Source organism: Dothidotthia symphoricarpi (assembly GCF_010015815.1).
Source record: "Dothidotthia symphoricarpi CBS 119687 unplaced genomic scaffold P153scaffold_16, whole genome shotgun sequence".
Lineage (NCBI taxonomy): Eukaryota > Fungi > Ascomycota > Dothideomycetes > Pleosporales > Dothidotthiaceae > Dothidotthia > Dothidotthia symphoricarpi.
In genome coordinates, this window is record NW_022985023.1 from 407,690 (window position 1) to 425,496 (window position 17,807).

The following is a 17,807-nucleotide window of genomic DNA, read 5'->3' on the forward strand; positions in this document are numbered from 1 at the left end:
CAAGTTCCTCTCAGGCTTGTTCACGTCGTCGGCATTGCATCATATATCATCAAAGACATACAGCAAAAGACACTCTGAGATCCTCTGAGCCGATACTCCCGTAGAGAGGTATGTACTTACCTGACTACAAAATATAATGTCGAGACTCATGCCGATGTTATCTCATAAGCTAAGTCTGGAGAGAAGTCACTGAAGGCGGCAGCAGATATCACAACCAGGACTGTAACCCGGTACGCGCAGAGAGTCGCAATATAAGTAAACATATTCGTAGAACCAATGCATTCCGTTTCTAAGTGCAAAACAACTGATGAGACCCTAGAATACACGCCATCAAATGGACCGCTTTCGCCGCTTCCCATATCCATTATTTACCACCACCTCACTACCAACTCACACCTTCAACCCTCTTGATATTTGTCATACAGGACATAGTAAGGATATACACAAGAACATGTCGCGCATAATGTTCATGAGCGCCATGCAAGTACGAGATATCATGCCAGTTATACGTGTTCAGCCTAGCTCGAGACGAATGTTTGTCTGATGCAGGAGTCTTGTCGTGGGCTGCAACCGTTGGAGACGAGGTATTGCTTAGTAGCACTTGTCATCACCAGCCTTCGCGTTCATGAGAAGGGCGACAATGAGACCGTACAGACCTGGTTATGGGTTAGCAGTGGCTTCAGTTGTGACGTTGCGCTGTACGTACCCAAGACTTCGGCGAAAATCAGGATCAAAATCATGCCGACGAACAACCTGGGCTGCTGGGCAGTTCCTCGCACACCAGCGTCACCGACAATGCCGATGGCGAAACCAGCAGCCATACCGGACAGACCGACAGCAAGACCAGCACCGAGCTGGATGAAGTTGGCGAAGAGCGAGGACTCTTGCTTAAGACCGTTCGAGATCAACACGGACACGACGAGACCGTAGATACCAATAATACCCGCCATGACGACAGGAATAATGTCTGTGCGGCAGTCAGCAATAAGCTCCAGCATCGAGCATCAAGCCGTCAAAGACTAGCTTAGCCCTACGCGAAGGGGCGCGAGTAACGTACTCTTGACGATCAAGTCAGGGCGGAGGACACCCATGGCAGAAACACCAACACCGGCCTTGGCAGTTCCGTAGGCGGCTCCGAAGCACGCGAAGACGATGGCTGATGTGCAGCCCATCGCGCCGAAGAAGGGCTATTCAGTCATTAGTACGTTTTACGCGATAGGATGCATCGTGCTGGTCGATGCACAGAGGAGCGCGGAAGCTGTGTGTCGTCGCGATGCTGGCCGCGGAAGGGGGCAAAGCGGGAAGTTGGTTCCAAAGGACTTACAGCATAGACGGGGCTGTGACGACGGTGTTAGCGCGTGTTCTTTCAATACAGTGGGAGAAGACTGCTTCAATGCGCTGTGGACGCCTGCGAGCTGCAGCTTATCTCGGCAGAGGCAAGCTGGAGCTGCCTGCGCCATCGAGCAGAAGAGCTCTGCATGCACTCACCAGAGTTCGGAAACCATCTTTGCGGTGGTTTATGGGTTCGACGGGTCGTCTAGAGGAGCTTCGAGATCGTAGATGAGATGGGCAGACGTGGTGGATGCGACGACGGAGGCGGTTGTTGTGTCGAGACGGTGGTGACGATGTTGGCGAATGCAACTCTTCCATTGGCGCTGACATAAACATCGCGCTAAGGTGGTCGGTGCGTCGGCGCATCAGAAAAAATAGTCTGGACATGTTCGACTTCATTGCTCCACCACTCATCTTCCAACTATCCCCCAGGCGAGCAAAGCAGTGAACCCTCCTTCGGGCGAGCTAAGCAGTGAACCGAATACACATTTACACCTTTATACACCTCCAAACACACAATGGCCGAAGACAACTCCGCTGCTTGGCCCCAGGCCGACCAGTAAGTTTACCTAGTATAGCCCATACTTGCGCACAAACTGACCACAAACAGGGCTCTCTCGCAAGAGATCCTCGACCTTGTCCAGCAGGCCACCCACTACCGCCAGCTGAAGAAGGGAGCCAACGAAGCTACCAAGACGCTGAACCGTGGTATCGCCGAGATTGTCATCCTCGCCGCTGATACTTCTCCCCTTGCCATTCTTCTCCATCTTCCTCTGCTGTAAGTTGCAACCCCAAATATCTTTTTGTTATTGAAGAACTGGCCATCATCCACCTTGCGCAACCCACACAACCCCGAGTTTGGCTTGAGCAATTTGTTGAAAATTGTAACCAACTCGAATTTGTACGCGATGCCCACCAGCCAGAAGATTTTTGTCAGGATTAATTTCTGGCGTTGTGTGGAGGTGCGGAAGGTTTACTGGCTATTCTTCGACGTACAATCTATCGAAACTTGAGCATTGGCTGACTCTTACCTAGCTGCGAGGACAAGAACGTCCCTTACGTGTACGTTCCCAGCAAGATGGCACTCGGCCGCGCCTGCGGAGTAGCTCGCGCCGTCATCGCCGCTTCCATTACCACCAACGAGGCCTCCGATTTGATGGGCCAGATCCAGACTCTCAAGAACAAGGTCGAGCGTCTCCAGATCTAGACGCACACTACGGTTGTACGGATAGAGACGAGTGCGACTAGAGTCTGAAGGGAGATTGGAATTTGCAAGATCTACGGATGGATAAAAGCACCAGGGCCTTGGAATGAAAAATTGTCCAAACGTCTCTGTACGTAGATTGAGAATGAGGTGCTGATTTCGTTTCGGCACTGACTCTTATCAAATTTCAACTACTCTCTCACACACAACTTCCCGTACTCCAATTCGTGATGACTCACGTTGATAGTTCATTCATTTTAATCACAGTGATTCATACTCGAAGCGTAAGAGAGCACTGATGCATGGTTGGTTCTCCTCGCGAATAAAACTCAAGCTTTGAAGACATGTCGGTTGCATGGAATCTCTAGGCCCTCATTGGATGGGTCGTGGCCTTGCCCATCACCATCACCACTTCAATGCTTATTGATCATTGACACAAGCATATTGCTCCTCCTGTCCGCTCATTTTCCCCACTCGAGGACCAGGTTTCATACCGAACACATCTCTTTCAGCTATGAGGTAGCTTATACACATGTGTATCCATACAACCAGGATGTTAGAGGATGCTGTAACTGCACATGTAGGTTGAACATGGCTCTATTGGGGAGACACAATCATGATGCACTTCATGAAGAGGGTGGTTTGGGTTCATGGTTCAAATATTCCGATTCACTCAAATTATTCGATTTACTGCTTAATTTGGTTTTAAGGATTTCCTGTGTAGCAACTGCTTATATCTCACGAAACCAAATAACGCCTCGTGTAAGTTCCTCATGAGAGATACTCGAGCAAACAGTCGCCGCAGTCTGATAGTATAGGCCAAGGGAATCTATGGAACAAACCGAAAGACCTTTCCAACTCTCTTGACAACAAAAAACACAGCATGCATCGAGCACCTGCAGCTGATCAATCATACCAACCTTCCGGAAATCTACTGTCTTGATTCCCAAGTCATATACGCTTTGTATCCTAGTGACGAAGTTACACCATCGTAGAGCTCACACGTTGCCTTGGCGGACACTGATTCCTTCGACGGACGTGAGCTGTAGGTCCCGTAGTACCATGCGTTGTCGAATACCGAGTTGTTGCTCATACCCGCATTGTCGAGAACAGAGTTACTCGTCAAGTTCAGGACACTGACATTTCCGCCTCGAGTCACAATGCCGTTACTCTCGCCAGTGTTGTAAGCCAGGCTGAGAAGGGCCACGCTCACGGCGCCAATAACATGGACCAAAAGCCATAAAACACAACTGAGATTCACCATAGTTGGGACGCACACCCATCTTTGCCTTCGTGAGCACTTTATCAGCCTTGGAATCCCTCCTAAAGACGCAGCATCCATGATCCCGTCGAACTGCGGCAGCGGCCAATACCATTGTGCAAGAACCCACCAGCGGAGGATCTTCATATAGCTTTGGAGCGAGATGCTAAAGTTGAACGCAATAAGTAGTGGAATTACCGTCAAAAGTGCGTTGAAGAGCTGCGTGTAGCCTGTATTCAGGTTCTCTTTCCTCTCGAATGCGCAGAGCACTCCAGCACATATCGTGCAAAGGACGACAGTGAGGAGAAACCGCAAGACGCTAGTGCTACAGATCTTTGCCCTCTGTTTGGAACGGAGGTACTCGCGAACGGTGGTTGTTGTGTCGTTCCTATGTTCTGTTGGAATAGTGTAGGTTGTTGGGTCCATGGGGCTTTTCAGGTCCGTGAGAAACCTCTCTCTTCGTGTGTTGTTTCGGGGAGGTTGGAGAGGTCTTGCACGGGCGATGGGCTGGTTTGGTATGCTTAGGTTTGAGGATGCTGAGCTCGATGTAGATGCCCTACTCGGAGGAAGTGAAGGTGGCATAGCTTCGTGAAGGAGAAGTTTAATTAGAAGATATGTGTCATTACTTTCAGCGGGCTGTTTAGTCTGCAGTCTGTTTGACCTACTAAAATGTGAAACTAAGATACGTTAAAAAGATGAAGAAAAAGGGTGATGACGAATGAAAAGATCTGAGGGTAAGAGAGTCAAGATGGCAGAAGATTGGCGTGAAGGGAGGCCGCCAACGCCTTTTGTTAACCTACAGCCTTGCTCCGCCATGTTAGGAGTAAAAGACTGGGAAAGCTTGTTCTTGCTTAAGCGTTTGTCTTAGCCGGAACAGCCGGGCAGTGCAACTTTGGCTCTCGTTTCTACTCGACATCCCCGACCGTCTCCGACACCCAGGTTCTTCAATGTTGTTGAACGCGGGTAGCATGCGACTTGCGCTGTGAAGGTAGTCTGTGAGTTGTTGCGTTCCTTGGTGAATGCACGACTAGACAAATACAAAGCTCAATTTGGAACTGCTTGGAAGCCTCGAGCCTGTCGTTGTTGCCGTCAGTCCCGAAAGGGTGCGATGTAGGTAATTAATCTTACTAATTTGTTCAGCATAAGTTCGGAACAGCTATCGGATGCATCTTGCAGGAGACCACCAACGACAAGGCAGATAAGCATTTCGCAAGCAAGACGAGGCTGACGAATGACCAAAGAGATACGTCATAGGTTTGTTGTTCTCTTTCCTGAGTGACAGCAGCTCTGTGACCAGAGTCATTCGACTAATAAAATCTAGAGAAACGCGATGTGCACAAGACTGAGATCTAAAAGTCACGGGGTATCACATTCCATCCCAAACGCCAAAGCCCAGATCCAACCTAATCTAATCCATTTACCACCCAGAAAGCACCTCATCCACCTTCCTCCTCCCCTCGTCCCTGCCCCCAAACCCCCTCATATCCACATCCCCATCCCCGTCCTCCTCCGCAGTAGCAGGGACCTGTACATCCCCGAACCTCTCCGCGACTCTCCCCGCGACTCTAATCGCCAGACTCCTTGTCTTGCCCAACTCCGCCCCCAGCGGCGCATCCTTCCACACGAGATTTGGCTGTACGCTTTCCTTTGGTGTTTTATACGGCTCCAGCAGCTCCAGCAACATGCGGCTTGTATTGAGAGAGTTCTGCAGTGTTTGGCGGCGCGCGGAGAGGGCTTGAAGGCGTGATAGCGCGGTCGTGTAGTCATCTCTGCTGATCTCTACATCGGTATTGTCGTCGTCATGGTGTGGGTTGGAAGACTGTGGGAAGACGGTAGGTAGGCGCGCAATGCACTCGTCTTGTGTGAGATCATCGGTTTGGTATACCGTATGTCCATCGTCGTCTGCATCTGTCCCTGCATCCCCATCTTCCTCTTCGAGGTGTTGCAGAGCCCCGGAATCCCAGTACAAGTCATCGATTTGGGAGACAACGTGTTCTAGCATTTGCCGACTGTATACAATTCGCGAGTGCTGTTTGAGGTCGCGGTTGACTGGTGGAATTAGCAATCACCCAGTCATGCATTTCTTGATCCGCGTACCTTTGTCCAACACGCCTTTCAGGACGCTTAGCTCGATGCCGCCTTCATTTGCAATGGTGCGCAGGCGTTCTGAGGGCGCGATGCCTCGCGACAGTAGCTGTTTTCGTGTTTGGAGGAAGAGTTGCTTTTGCTCGACAACGGTGCCTTGTTTAGACATGTTGTATGAGGCACGTTCCTGGTGTGTTGAGTTTAGTTGCAAAACTATTCGAGAGCTTGCAGTGACGATGTTGGACTCGCGTTTGTGGGGTGCTAGCGCGTTTCGTGGATAACGCGTCAAGCATGTGACGAGCTGTATCGAGAACACCACTATTCAACTAGTCGTGTGAAACAAAGCATGGCTGAGATAGAAGAAGTCATGCATCAAAAGATGAAGAGACGATTGATTGTATTGGCTGTCTTCAGAGCCCTGCTACAGGCGAATCATAGTGCTCATACTCGAATGCCAATTGGCGTCGTGATATTCCAAAAAGCCACCACTTCAAACCGTTTATATACAATAGAATCATGCTTCATCCTCTCATTGCGTAATGCCGCTCATGCATATACAAATCGCCGAACGCCTTCCGTAATATGCAAATGTCGAATCGTCATGTCAAGGCCGTCGTTATCCAATGGAGTCTTGAAAGCTACTCTGTTACAGGAGTCTCAGGTGTCTTCGCCAGGCTTTGGCTTTCAACCTCAGTGCTCTTGCGTATCTCCTCCATATCCGCATCATTATTCACGACGCCAACGACATCTTCGATCATTGACGCAAAGTCAACAGTGATGCCACCCACATTCATCTTAAGAAGGGCGGTGGTGTCTGGACCCTCAACCAGTTCCATACGCTGGTGTCCGTCGTCAAAACCTGACATCAAGAGATCGCTACCAAATATGTTCGCATCGCTCCATAGCCCGATGGTCGATGTATTCGGGTCCTCGTACAGATCGAAGCCTAAGCCGAGAGTACCTGCTCTCGGTGGTGAACTCGTCATAGGCATGTCGCTAGATAGAAAGTCGTCAGGCATGAAGTCGGTAAAATGTGTCCCGGTACGACCAGGTGTGTTGAAAGAAGGAAATTCGGAGAAATCAAGGGCTTGACCCGGAGACGACGTAATGCCGTCAGACTTGAGAAGGGCGTTGAGCTGACGAGTGAACGGGGTTTCGGGTGCCATTGTCGCAGCACGGCTGCCTCGTGGTGTAAATATATTACGAGACGGCGTCAAGAGCAGGCCAGCACTCTCAGCACCGCGCTTTGGGGTCAGTAAGGGCCGACGACGAGAACCTGGCGTTGGGGTCTTGAGGAGATCTTGGAAAGGCTGACTCTTCTTTGGTGTTATTATTGGAGAGACAGGATCCTCAAATAGGTCAGTAAAGTCATGATCTTCCTGGGCGACTGGTGGTGGTGGACAATTTTCCTTGTCAGCAGTGTCCTGCTCGACACTTGGCAATGATCGTAATCGGTCGAGGTTGAACCACGCCACCTTTGGCACATCGCACGGAATACAACCATCATGGCCGATACCGGCATCTTTGCATCGTTGGCAGGGTCGTTCGCGATCGCAGCCTTTCTTGATCTTCTTGCATCGTTCACAGCGGGGCTTTTCTATTGGAGCATCCTTGTCAGCAACGTGGCTTGGAGCATCTTTGGAAGTTGTAGAAGGAACAACTTGATTGTCAACCAAAGACTTGGTCTCGCCATCTTTACGGGGCGATGGGAAAAGTATTCGCCGAGTGGGTCTGGGTGTGAGGTCGGGATCGATATCAATTGGAGAGTTTTTACTCCCGCGGAAACCAGCTGGGCTGGACTCAACCGCACGTCGAAACGCCGCTTGTGCCGCTTCGTGATTCAGCCCAATTTCGTTCTCAGTCGTCTGGAAACTTTCTGCACGCTCTTGGACATGCGGTGGTGGTAGCATCTCTTCATTCAGAGCACCTTGAAATGAAGCAACGATCGTTTCCTGCTCAACAGGCACGATAGCATCAGATGGAGGCACGACGGCATCGGACACCAAGTCATCATCCTGCCCTAGTGATTTTGAACGGCTAGCTGAGGTCTGATTTCGCTTGCGTTTGGCAGGTTTTGCCGCCTTGTTCCATTGCTTCTGCGGCCGCATTTCCTTCTTCTTGATCAGCCATAATCCGCAAGGATTGCACAGCGTGAGCGCCTCAAATAGTTTCCAGGTCTTCTCCTCTGGTGTTATGTTGTTTTTGAAGATACGGTACTTTTTCTCGGCAATGTTATCTTCCGTGGGCTCGATAACCTCATAACCAACGATACCAGTGCCTGCCGCTTCAGTAGAAAGTTCGATTCCATCGGGTGAGCCGAGTTCAACACGAGTATAGGCTTTTCTCCAAGTTGGCGTGTCGATTTCCCCACAATTGTTGCAATGCTCAGGCATCTCTCCAGCGGCAATGGCCTTCTCCAACTTTTCTTTCAGTTGTTTCTTTCTCTTAGCGTGTCCACCACTCCGAGGATTACCATCGACGGAAATAGGCGCGTCTGACATAGGCTCGCCCGCACCAGACCAAGTGTGTGATCTTGGGAGCCCTCTCGCTCTCGATGCTCTCGGTTTCTGTGTAGGTAGATTCGGTGTCGCGGAGCGGCTGTACATCTGAACTTCATTTTCGCTAGCGGGAGAAACATATGATACGATAGTATCTGGCGACCCGGCTTTCAAGCCATCTGGCTGTGACATATCTTGACCAGGATGCAGTTTGGTGCATGCCCCGTTGATCGACTGTTGCTGCCGTGATGCACACAACTCGAGCGCGCCGTCTCTCGTAGCATACGAGTTGGCAATCTGCACATTGTCCGTATCCTGCTCAACACTCTCAGTAATTGGTAGCATCGAACGTGATCTGGGGACGTATTGTTTCGGTCGAGGGACATAGGACTGGGGGAGTAGCTCAGTTGGCCCTGGATTGACTTCCTGCCAAGGTTGCTGTGATCTCGTCTGCTTCCGCTTGGCTCTTGCTTCTGGTGCAGTAGGAAGATCACTTCCGTCCCATGTTTTGTTTCCAGATTCCATGCCATCGTCTTCACGACCCAGCACCATGTCACTGACAAACCCAGAATCGGTTGGGGGAGGCAGAGTCGGCAGATTTGGACTTGACGGAGAAGGTGATACAGTACGTTTTGGGACTAGTGGAGGGGAGGAGGGCAGATCCGTGGGTGTGTCACCAGGACTTACCCCTCTTTCATCATCGGCCGAGTCCGTTGCATTATCCGAGAAGGAACTGGTGTCGTATGGAGACATGTACGGACGACCTCCATCCATCGAGGCATGTCGCAAAGTACTTGGTGCTGGGGGACGGCGAAGTCCACGCGGACCGAAAGCTGCATCCCCCGGTCGAGGGGTAGGAGCCCGAGGTACCAGCTCAGCGGAGGCAAGTGCAGCTGCGGAACTGGCCGTAAGAGGCTTATGGAGTCGTACAGAAGCGGCGGTACTGGCGGTCACACGCAACGACTCGTGATGGGTAAGTAGGGGAGTCTTCTTGGGTCTCTTTGCTTGGGTAATGCGCGCTCGCTTCCTTGGTGGCCCATCTTCCTGTTCTTCGATAACATAGTTGGGTTGATTTGGAAACTGTTGGGTGTGAGGTTGAGGATATTGCTGAGGATATTGTTGTGTGTGATGTTGTGTATGTTGTTGTGCGTGTTGTTGTGGAACAGGACCAGCTTCGCTCCGGACGGAGGCTCTCGACGCAGGTCGCGAGTCTGGGTTATACTGGTAGTGGTGGAAAGAGATGCTGCTCATAGCAGGGCTGGAGGCTCGGGTCGGCTGGGAGTTGAATGACATATTTGATTCGTCGAAGAAGGCATCGTTCCGCATTGGCTCCTGAGAAGGGCTGTGGCGGGTAAGCATCTGGTGGAATGGCTCCACGCCGCCAAATGAAGAGCGTTGTGCGGGCGTGTCGAAGAATCCTGGAGCCGGTTGTGCTAGTTGACCAAGAGTGGGGTTCTCCTTCAGAAAGTCGGCCCACGCATTGTAGTCGAACTTTTCAGGCATCAGCTGGCTCAGGCTGTGATAGCGCTCCATGTTCTCGACGTATTCCTTCTGCATGCATGTCGGGACAGGCACTAGCTTGAGCTTAACCTCCAGCGTCTCCTTGATTCCATTCGAGAAGAGACCCAGGATGTTCTTGCACACACGGCCAGTGACCATGGTTTGTGATTCGTCGGCAGGGGCATTTGGAGTAGTAGAGGCAGAGGCAAGGATCCATGATAGCATGCCCTGGCCGACCAGAGGCGTCTCGTACTCGGAGAAGTCATAGGCGTAAACGGTGTAGTCGTGACCCAGCCTGGCTACGAGTTCCGGGCTGAAGCGGTGAGCACGTGCGTGTCGATGGCGGAGTATTGACTAGACCTACCTTGCTGCGACGATTGCCTGTATGCACGTCTTGAGTTCTATGACTCCCACCTGTGTGTTCTCGTCAAGAGCCACCACCGGGACATTCAAAGCGTTCGGCAGCCGTGCAAGGCAGTTTGACTTGTTCTGGTCATCGAACGTGTAGAGTACCTTGACTGCAGGCGCAGGGTGTTAGAAAGGAGACGTCTCAGATACTAGACATGCTTGCCTCGCATTGGTCTTCGCGGAATGTCGCCCATATTATCCTCATCGACGGCAGCTGGAGACGCCGTCGTTTGCTGCATGGCTACACTCTCCGCCATGGTACTGCATGGGGTGGACATGGCTGCTCATGGGGCGGGTGAGCACGTCGTGTCGCGGAGGTGCTAGGCGAGGTCGCGGTTGGTAGGGGGATGAGCAGTGACTACGGTACGGCGATCGGACGTCGGTGGCTGGCCGGCATCGCGACGCGTTGGATAGAGCGTGAAGCGAGCTACGGAAACGCGAACTTGGACGCGATCAAGGGGGATTTTGCACGTTCTTAAATATCCGAGTCGCGTGTAACACCTCCACAGGCAACAGCACGCGTAAAAATCCACGGAGGAACCGCGAAATAGCGTCGATATAATGATGTCGTAAGGCTGGAGGCACGAGCTTCGAAGGTTGAGGCTAAAGTCCCATCGCGGGATCTAGCTACATTCTTGCTAGCCTAGAAGAGCTAAACGCGAGTCCAACGTGACTGCCAGGCAAGCTCCCTCACCTCGAACTTCGTGCTCGACGTCCAACTGCACAAGGTTTTCTCCCACCAAATATTCTGTTGTTTCAGAACAAGCCAAGTCAGTCGCCGCACCCGTCTTATTTGTCTGCGTAGAGTTTTGCACCCCGCGAAGCATCACTCGCGAACATTTCCAGGCAGAAAGTCGGACAGCAAAGGCTAACATTTACCCAGCTCCAACGGCTACATATACCTCCCACCGACAACATGGTCGACGCCAAGATCCAGTGCGTACTATTGTTGGTGCCTTGGACTACATGCGCTGACAGTGCACAGGGAGCTGCTCTCCAAGCCCCGGTCGGAATTGACGTATGCACACGCCCTACCCTCTGCTCATCGCATGCGGCATGCTGACGCTTTCACTTAGAGAATATGAAGTCGCTCAGGTTGAAGAGCACGAGCTCACCACCGGTCCTCTCTCCATCCTCCAGACCGCTGTTCGCTCGCGCACCCAGGTCTTGATATCATGCCGCAACAACCGAAAGATCCTGGCGCGCGTCAAGGCCTTTGATCGCCATTGCAACATGGTTCTCGAGAACGCCAAGGAGATGTGGACAGAGACCCCGCGTTTGGGGAACGGGCAGTACGGGAGGAAGGTCAACAAGGACCGCTTCATCTCGAAGATGTATGTTGGAATTATCTCGATGTTCTGCCTATCTTGCTAATTCCCTTAGGTTTCTGCGAGGCGATTCAGTCATCCTTGTCTTGTTGTCTTAAGCGATGGGAGTACGGCGGGATTAAGTTGGAAAACAACCTCGATCACGAATTGGAGTTTGGATGAATGAAAAGTTACATGATAATAGTGAAACCGGCACCACCGAACGAATCGATCAAGCGATATCCCTCAGTTTTCTCTTCTTCACTCCCTCACTCAGGACCAATAGGAACTCGACAAGACTGTGCGCATAAACATTTACAATCGCGTGGAGTCTTCCGCTTCGGCCTTTTACGTCAAATTCGTCCTAGATATGTCCAACGCGCTTTATGGAGCTACCGTCTCGTACTCGACTTTTACCATCTTGGACATCTACCCAACGACTGGGCACAAGGGACGCAACATTGTGAAATCTGCGATCTGAGCTTGACTGTGTGCTAGGAAGTCAAGGGTTTCAGCTTACTTATTGCTGGACGATGGCACAGTATGGCACAATATGGCGCCGAGGGATGGAAAGCTGTCCACCACAGTGGCACATCTCGCTCTGGAAATTCTGCCCGGCACACTTGGACGGCATGAATCATAACAATCACAGTCATGATATCACTTCTCGCTCTTTCTCGTCCTAGACGTTTGAATCCTGTTACTTGAGACTATCGCCAGTCGACCATGTCTTGAACAACGCCTGCAATCTGTAATACCATACGACGCGCTCAGTCCATACCTTGCACAGCCGCATTTTTTTCATCTTGAGCTTGCTTTTTCGTGTTTCTTATTCTTCCCCTCGCTTCCCAAACCACCAGTCATGGCCAATCTCAATGAGTAATCTTCACGTGCATAATCCGACACCTATCGTCCTAATTAGGAAGGTTTGAAGGACCGTTGATTACAGCGCTCGATCTCCACTGGAAACCCAGATGCGGAGATGCACAGTGCCTAGACTAAGGGGTTATAGTAAACTGTTAGTAGCGGTTACTGGAGCATTCACTCAAATTGTTCGGTGCCAAGACAACATGTCCCAAAACGTGCTAGATCGAGACCCTGTATTCGGAGACTTGGATGCTCTCCGCACACCCTGACCATGCAAAGAATCTAGATTGCACTCCACCTGCATAAGCAACACGTAAATCACCCCAACAATCACCGTCGCGTCATCGAAACCACTGCAAAAAGCACACCCCACCAATCATCCCCACACACCAACCGCACAGCTCGACACGCGCCGCGCGCCGCCACAACCCACTACTCAGACCCACCTCGACCACACTTCCTCGCCATGAATAGCTACTCCTTCCTCGACTCAAACGGCAACCCCAACATGCCTCGCGCTCCGCCGTCCCCCTCACCATCACAACCAGGCTCCCAGGTCAACGGCATGGGCGGCGCACAGCAGAATGGTGTACCGCTGGTCAACGGTCTGCCATCGGGCGGCCAGCAGACAGATATGAACTACCTGTGGGGCGTGATACAGCAGCTGAGCCAGCTCTTGGAGGAGAACCGCGCGCAGACGCTGAGCATCGTGAACGGGGTGCAGGCCATCCAAGCACGGGCCGCAGAGGAGGGTGGGGTTGCGGAGTTGGGAGTGAGGGAGGTGAATGGGGAACTGAACGGTATGTCACCACCTCCGATGCATCCCGAACACTAGATACCAGCTATGAGTGAGCTCTTCGTATAGGACGACAAGGCTAATATGTGGCCAAATAGCATCCCGCACCGCCGAACTCAACACCCAGCTCTCCGCCGCACAGAAGCAACTCTCCGACCTCTCCACCTCGAACACATCCCTCCAGACCCTCATTACAGACTACGAGAACGCACTCACACTCCTCCTCGATAAACTACGCCCCTACGCATACAATCAGACACAGTCCATGCTCGCACTGCACAAACACTACCAGACGCTACTGGACAACGAGCGCTCCACATCCATGTCCCTACGGCTCGAACATGCAGAGTGGCAGGCAGGACTGGGCCGCGTCGCCGATTACGCAAGGCAGGCGCTGCAAACACAAAGCCGGGCGGAGGAGCCGCTGCAGAGTGCAATCAAGGAGTTGAAGGAGGAGAACCGGATACTGCGGCGGTTGGCAGGTTGGGAAGAGCGGGCAGACAGCAGTGACGAGGAGGAAGACAAGGCATGATGTGGAATGAACTACGATATCATGAGTTTAGGAACAGGCATGCATAGCGTTGGCGTTTAGGACGATATCACGGGTTTGTGGCATTCTGGATCGTGGAAAGCGACGCATCGATATACAATTTTTCGTATATGACCAGAAGATTTTACATACTGGGTTCCCGCGTGAACCCCTAAATGGTCGTCAATTCATGTCTCATCACACAGCTTCTACTTCTCCTCCTCGATCTCGCAGAATGCTTTGAACAGCACCAGACCCTCGCCATCCTCCTCCGCGCCCGTCTCGCTCTCGATTACGACTTCCGCCGTAGCACCAACGAAGAACACATAGCCCTCCTCAAGCTTCTCCGTCTTATTACCGACACTGATGGTTCCCTTACCCTTGGTGCAAAGTATAATGCTGGGTCCTTCAATTGACCTGAAAGTGACCTTAGCACCCGACCTGTTCAGCGCCGACCTAACGACAGCGAACTCCGGAATTGGCGGGTTGTACAGGGTAGCAGAAGAGTTTGAGCTGTATGCCGCCGCGTTGAACGTTGCGTACGGGTAATCCGTGGGGTTCATCTTCTGCTCACTGATTGGAGCATACGAGTACGTCAACATGGTCGTCAGTGTGCTCACGTCCTTGAATTTGGGAGTGAAGCCCGCGCGCACGACGTTGTCGGACGATGCCATGCACTCGATGATGTCGCCGGAGAGGTACGCGTGGATGTCGTCGGCCTTGAGGAACATGGCCTCGCCGACCTCGAGCTTGACGTAGTTGAGGAAGAACTGCACGAAAAGGCCGATATCGCCGGGGAACTGGTCGTTCAGGCGGACAACGAGGTCAGCGAGCTCCTTGCCATCATTGGAGGGCCCGCCTTCGCCGGCGAAGCTTGAACCTTCGGATTTCGCGGATTCGATGAGCGAGGAGGTTGCGGAGGATAGGGCGTCTTTTTCTGTGTTCATGACTTTTGTGAAGGCGGACTGGAGGGCCTTTTTGTTTGCTTCGACGTCGGATTCCTTGTCTGATGTCTCCTTGCCCTTGACTGTGTCTTCGAAGTTCTTTGCTTCCTCCTCGCCAACGAGCTCTCGAAATGAAGGGACGGTCTTGAGGAAATGGGCGATTTCGGCAAGAGGTCGGAAACCACACAGGCCATCGAAGGGGGTGACCGCAATGGTCATCTCAGGTTTGTGGTTGTCATCTACAATAGAAAGTTAGCCATCGTTGCAGTAGTTTGACACAGAAGTCTAACCTGGGTAGTTCTTGGGGTCCTTAGAATGGAGCTGCTCCGCAAGCTTCTTGTTGGGGTGCGCCTGGATGCTCAAAGCCTTCCCAATGGACAAAACCTTGAACAGGAAAGGTAGCTTGTTCTCATAGCGCTCAGCAATGTCGAGCGAGAGTAGGCCTGGAGTTTGATCAACAAGCTCAAGCAATGTCTGCTGTGTCTCGAGGTCCTTGGAAGGAAGCGAGGGGTGGGTGCCCATCCATAGCTACATCAGTTAGCATATCAAGATGACGACTATTGGGAAAACCATGCCTCGGCATAGGGCTTCTCTTCTTCAATCGAGAAGTCTGAAGCTGTCGCAGCTCCGAATTTGGCGGCAGCAGAGGTCTTACCGACCTTCCCTGGCAAGCTTCAGCATACAGCCGATAATTAAATCATGGCGCGGGGCAGCATCGCACCCCAGTCGTAGCTGTTGACGCCTGCAATTTTGGTCAGTTTGGTATATTCGGCGGTTCTCGAAAACAAGCTTACCGCATTGAAGTCTGATCAAAGGATTGCGCATATTGAAAGCCGTGAAAATGTTCAGTGTAATGGAAAAAGAACAGCTCCGTCTGGTTGAAGTTAACTTTGGTAGAGTCTGTGCTCTGCCACCTCCGCATAATCGCAAGTCCTGCGGTTCGATTAAGCTCCACCGCTATACCTCTTTCAGCCTTAGCCTTCCCGGCTGCCCTTGCCCTGCATTCGCTGATCCCTCACGGCGTCTATACTTCAATTCCCCTTCTCAATCACCACTTCCTCAACTTCACAATCAGGCAGCTCTTGGCCGTCGCAGTTCTTTGCTTGCAGCAAGAACAGTTCAGCGGCGAGAGCGCTCCTCGCCTGCATGGCGGCGCGCAACAGGCCCCGCGGCGGGCCACTCAAGGACGAGTTCGACGAGGAAAGATCACTCTGGAACCAAATCCGAGCTGATGCACGGCGGATAGACCAACTCCTGGTAAGCATTTATTTCCCCCACATAAGTTTTCATTGTTTCGCGGACATACAATTACCCAACATGTCATCCACTCCTGCTCTCGAAAACAAGTCGTCCACCACACCCAAACCGAAAGTAAGCAGAATACTGCAACAACTCAAAAACTCGGATGGGTATGTGGACGAGGATAAGCGTAGCTCCCGGAGTCGATATCGCAGGGATGAAAAAGACCAACTCAGACTTTGGCATAACATCAAAAAAACAGCTAAACAGATTGATAAACTTCTGGTATGATGTGCTTCGGCCATAACGCTGATGTATTGAAACCACGTTGAGCTTATTTACTACAAAACATGATCACTTCTTTCACGAGTCTTTTATTTCACATTGTCCACTCCACATAGACTGATCAAGCGTAGGCGCAATCCGATGCATGTGAGAAGAGGATCACCGAGATACGAGCCGATCAAGATACTCGCATAGGTACGTCCCCAACCGCCAATGATCATCCTGAACCTCTTCAGCATATCTTGCAATCGTCAGTCGATGAGTGCAAAGCTTATCGAGACCACTACGTCCTACAATGACTAACCATAGTAGCCCGCGGTGACGCGCCTTCCGACCGCCTAGACGACGAACTCGAGGAGAAGCTGCGGGAAAACATCCGCCTGACGGAACAGATCGTCAAGCAAGTCAAATCCGGCGATGGCGTCGACGACATCTGCACGCAGATCAGCATTCTCTCCGCACTCCGCAGCCCAGAAGACCTCCCCACCTCTTCCGCCTCGCGCGCAACCAGCGTGGGCAAGTCCCAACGCGACCGCCAAGGCAAGCGCAAGCTCACAGACGTGGAAGACCGCGACGTGGCCGTGGAGAGTTCCGGCGGGCCCAGCCCAAAGGTCGTCATCAGTCAGAAAGACCGACTCGTGGCGAAGTCGGCAGGGAGCAGAGCAGGATCGGTGCCGGTCAGGGAGGGCAGCGTCAAGGCCGAGGACGACAAGGACGATTCGAACAAGGGTAAGAAGAAGCGATATTCCTTCTCCACTTCTTCTTCCAGGAAAGGCGCTGCTCGCTGAGTGGGCTCTTTTTTTTGCCCCCAAAATTCATGTCGGTTCTAGGGGTTCCCCTCTCAAACGGTGTTCCCGCATTTTTTCCCACAAATCTGGCAGATGATACCCCCCTCCCTCCGCGAACAAAAAAGCTTTTTCCTAGATTTTCTTCTTAGTCTAGTCGAGAGATTTTGTAACAACAACCGTCTTTGTCTCGATTCGTTCATTCATTCACTCACTCGTCCGTCCGTCCGTCCATCTCTCCCGTGTTCCAACCTCAAAACTAACACACACCACCCCCCAGACCCCAAACCCCGCCTAACCCCCACAACCGAAGTCCTCTACCGCAACACCAAGCAACGCGCCTCGGCAGAAGGCGAAGGCATCCTCTGCCGGGTAACCTCCGTAATCGGCGAGGGAAAACAACGCCGCTACGAGATCATCGACGCGGACCCCGACCCCCCGACCCCGTCACAGCCTTACCGCGCCTCCGTCAACCACCTCGTTGCTATTCCGCCCCCGGCCTCCAATCTCACGGCTCAGGATCTGGGGAAGGGCAGGAATGTTCTCGCGCTTTATCCCGGGACGACGACGTTTTATAAGGCGGAGGTTGTGGCTGCTTGGAGGGCGGCGGAGGGGAGGGTTAAGAGGGAGGAGGAGGGGGAGGGGAGGAGGAATTTGGTTAGGCTTAGGTTTGAGGGGGAGGATGAGGCGGATCGGGAGATGAGTGTTGAGAGGAGGTATGTTTTGAATGATAAGTGATTGTTGGGGGTGATTGTTGGGTGGGTGTT

At 52.1% G+C, this 17,807-nt stretch overlaps 9 protein-coding genes across 9 annotated transcripts; 4 read left to right on the forward strand and 5 right to left on the reverse strand.

Moving 5' to 3' along the window:
* Positions 1 to 347: 347 nt before the first annotated feature.
* On the reverse strand, positions 348 to 1,539 carry P153DRAFT_368862 (vacuolar ATP synthase 16 kDa proteolipid subunit). The gene is made up of 5 exons (XM_033668627.1): positions 1,489 to 1,539; positions 1,325 to 1,337; positions 1,058 to 1,187; positions 707 to 967; positions 348 to 656 (listed from the first exon to the last, which is right to left on the reverse strand). Exons 1-5 carry the CDS (start codon positions 1,503 to 1,505, stop codon positions 592 to 594), a joined length of 486 nt encoding a protein of 161 aa, XP_033521211.1. The 5' UTR covers positions 1,506 to 1,539; the 3' UTR covers positions 348 to 591.
* A 311-nt stretch (positions 1,540 to 1,850) lies between these two features.
* P153DRAFT_296786 (L30e-like protein) lies at positions 1,851 to 2,539 on the forward strand (the record flags this gene model as incomplete). Its single annotated transcript, XM_033664111.1, has 3 exons — positions 1,851 to 1,891; positions 1,943 to 2,110; positions 2,368 to 2,539. The coding sequence occupies 3 exons, from the start codon at positions 1,851 to 1,853 to the stop codon at positions 2,537 to 2,539; spliced, it is 381 nt and encodes a 126-aa protein (XP_033521212.1).
* Positions 2,540 to 3,212: 673 nt separating this feature from the next.
* On the reverse strand, positions 3,213 to 4,850 carry P153DRAFT_368864 (uncharacterized protein). Its single transcript, XM_033668628.1, has one exon. It carries the CDS (start codon positions 4,377 to 4,379, stop codon positions 3,468 to 3,470), a length of 912 nt encoding a protein of 303 aa, XP_033521213.1. The 5' UTR covers positions 4,380 to 4,850; the 3' UTR covers positions 3,213 to 3,467.
* A 364-nt stretch (positions 4,851 to 5,214) lies between these two features.
* P153DRAFT_296579 (uncharacterized protein) lies at positions 5,215 to 6,051 on the reverse strand (the record flags this gene model as incomplete). Its single annotated transcript, XM_033664094.1, has 2 exons — positions 5,215 to 5,846; positions 5,895 to 6,051. 2 exons carry the CDS (start codon positions 6,049 to 6,051, stop codon positions 5,215 to 5,217), a joined length of 789 nt encoding a protein of 262 aa, XP_033521214.1.
* Positions 6,052 to 6,120: 69 nt separating this feature from the next.
* On the reverse strand, positions 6,121 to 10,842 carry P153DRAFT_70823 (uncharacterized protein). The gene is made up of 3 exons (XM_033673358.1): positions 10,452 to 10,842; positions 10,245 to 10,398; positions 6,121 to 10,193 (listed from the first exon to the last, which is right to left on the reverse strand). Exons 1-3 carry the CDS (start codon positions 10,564 to 10,566, stop codon positions 6,521 to 6,523), a joined length of 3,942 nt encoding a protein of 1,313 aa, XP_033521215.1. The 5' UTR covers positions 10,567 to 10,842; the 3' UTR covers positions 6,121 to 6,520.
* A 362-nt stretch (positions 10,843 to 11,204) lies between these two features.
* Positions 11,205 to 11,714, forward strand: P153DRAFT_388145 (small nuclear ribonucleoprotein Sm D2; the record flags this gene model as incomplete). The annotated part of the gene is made up of 4 exons (XM_033670729.1): positions 11,205 to 11,224; positions 11,274 to 11,306; positions 11,365 to 11,622; positions 11,672 to 11,714. The coding sequence occupies 4 exons, from the start codon at positions 11,205 to 11,207 to the stop codon at positions 11,712 to 11,714; spliced, it is 354 nt and encodes a 117-aa protein (XP_033521216.1).
* A 1,029-nt stretch (positions 11,715 to 12,743) lies between these two features.
* On the forward strand, positions 12,744 to 13,893 carry P153DRAFT_70978 (uncharacterized protein). Its single transcript, XM_033673359.1, has 2 exons — positions 12,744 to 13,262; positions 13,357 to 13,893. The coding sequence occupies exons 1-2, from the start codon at positions 12,929 to 12,931 to the stop codon at positions 13,788 to 13,790; spliced, it is 768 nt and encodes a 255-aa protein (XP_033521217.1). The 5' UTR covers positions 12,744 to 12,928; the 3' UTR covers positions 13,791 to 13,893.
* Positions 13,863 to 15,629, reverse strand: P153DRAFT_368867 (mannose-6-phosphate isomerase). Its single transcript, XM_033668629.1, has 5 exons — positions 15,526 to 15,629; positions 15,453 to 15,473; positions 15,307 to 15,395; positions 15,022 to 15,259; positions 13,863 to 14,970 (listed from the first exon to the last, which is right to left on the reverse strand). Exons 1-5 carry the CDS (start codon positions 15,554 to 15,556, stop codon positions 13,997 to 13,999), a joined length of 1,353 nt encoding a protein of 450 aa, XP_033521218.1. The 5' UTR covers positions 15,557 to 15,629; the 3' UTR covers positions 13,863 to 13,996.
* A 139-nt stretch (positions 15,630 to 15,768) lies between these two features.
* Positions 15,769 to 17,778, forward strand: P153DRAFT_345451 (uncharacterized protein; the record flags this gene model as incomplete). The annotated part of the gene is made up of 4 exons (XM_033666088.1): positions 15,769 to 15,988; positions 16,387 to 16,450; positions 16,568 to 16,984; positions 17,321 to 17,778. The coding sequence occupies exons 1-4, from the start codon at positions 15,878 to 15,880 to the stop codon at positions 17,776 to 17,778; spliced, it is 1,050 nt and encodes a 349-aa protein (XP_033521219.1). The 5' UTR covers positions 15,769 to 15,877.
* Between the last annotated feature and the right edge of the window lie 29 nt (positions 17,779 to 17,807).

Excerpts from the sequence above, each read along its gene's own strand:
- P153DRAFT_368867 (XM_033668629.1), bottom strand. The coding sequence starts at position 15,556 with ATGCGCAATCCTTTGATCAGACTTCAATGCG. Across the intron at positions 15,474-15,525 it reads TTTGATCAGACTTCAATGCG|GCGTCAACAGCTACGACTGG; the intron begins GTAAGCTTGTTT and ends CCAAAATTGCAG. Across the intron at positions 14,971-15,021 it reads GGACCCCAAGAACTACCCAG|ATGACAACCACAAACCTGAG; the intron begins GTTAGACTTCTG and ends TTTCTATTGTAG.
- P153DRAFT_70823 (XM_033673358.1), bottom strand. The coding sequence starts at position 10,566 with ATGTCCACCCCATGCAGTACCATGGCGGAGAGTGTAGCCATGCAGCAA. Across the intron at positions 10,399-10,451 it reads TCCGCGAAGACCAATGCGAG|TCAAGGTACTCTACACGTTC; the intron begins GCAAGCATGTCT and ends CTGCGCCTGCAG. Across the intron at positions 10,194-10,244 it reads CAGGCAATCGTCGCAGCAAG|CCCGGAACTCGTAGCCAGGC; the intron begins GTAGGTCTAGTC and ends TCACCGCTTCAG.
- P153DRAFT_368864 (XM_033668628.1), bottom strand. The coding sequence starts at position 4,379 with ATGCCACCTTCACTTCCTCCGAGTAGGGCATCTACATCGAGCTCAGCA.
- P153DRAFT_70978 (XM_033673359.1), top strand. The coding sequence starts at position 12,929 with ATGAATAGCTACTCCTTCCTCGACTCAAACGGCAACCCCAACATGCCT. Across the intron at positions 13,263-13,356 it reads GGTGAATGGGGAACTGAACG|CATCCCGCACCGCCGAACTC; the intron begins GTATGTCACCAC and ends GTGGCCAAATAG.
- P153DRAFT_368862 (XM_033668627.1), bottom strand. Across the intron at positions 968-1,057 it reads CCCTGACTTGATCGTCAAGA|ACATTATTCCTGTCGTCATG; the intron begins GTACGTTACTCG and ends ACTGCCGCACAG. Across the intron at positions 657-706 it reads GATTTTCGCCGAAGTCTTGG|GTCTGTACGGTCTCATTGTC; the intron begins GTACGTACAGCG and ends ACCCATAACCAG.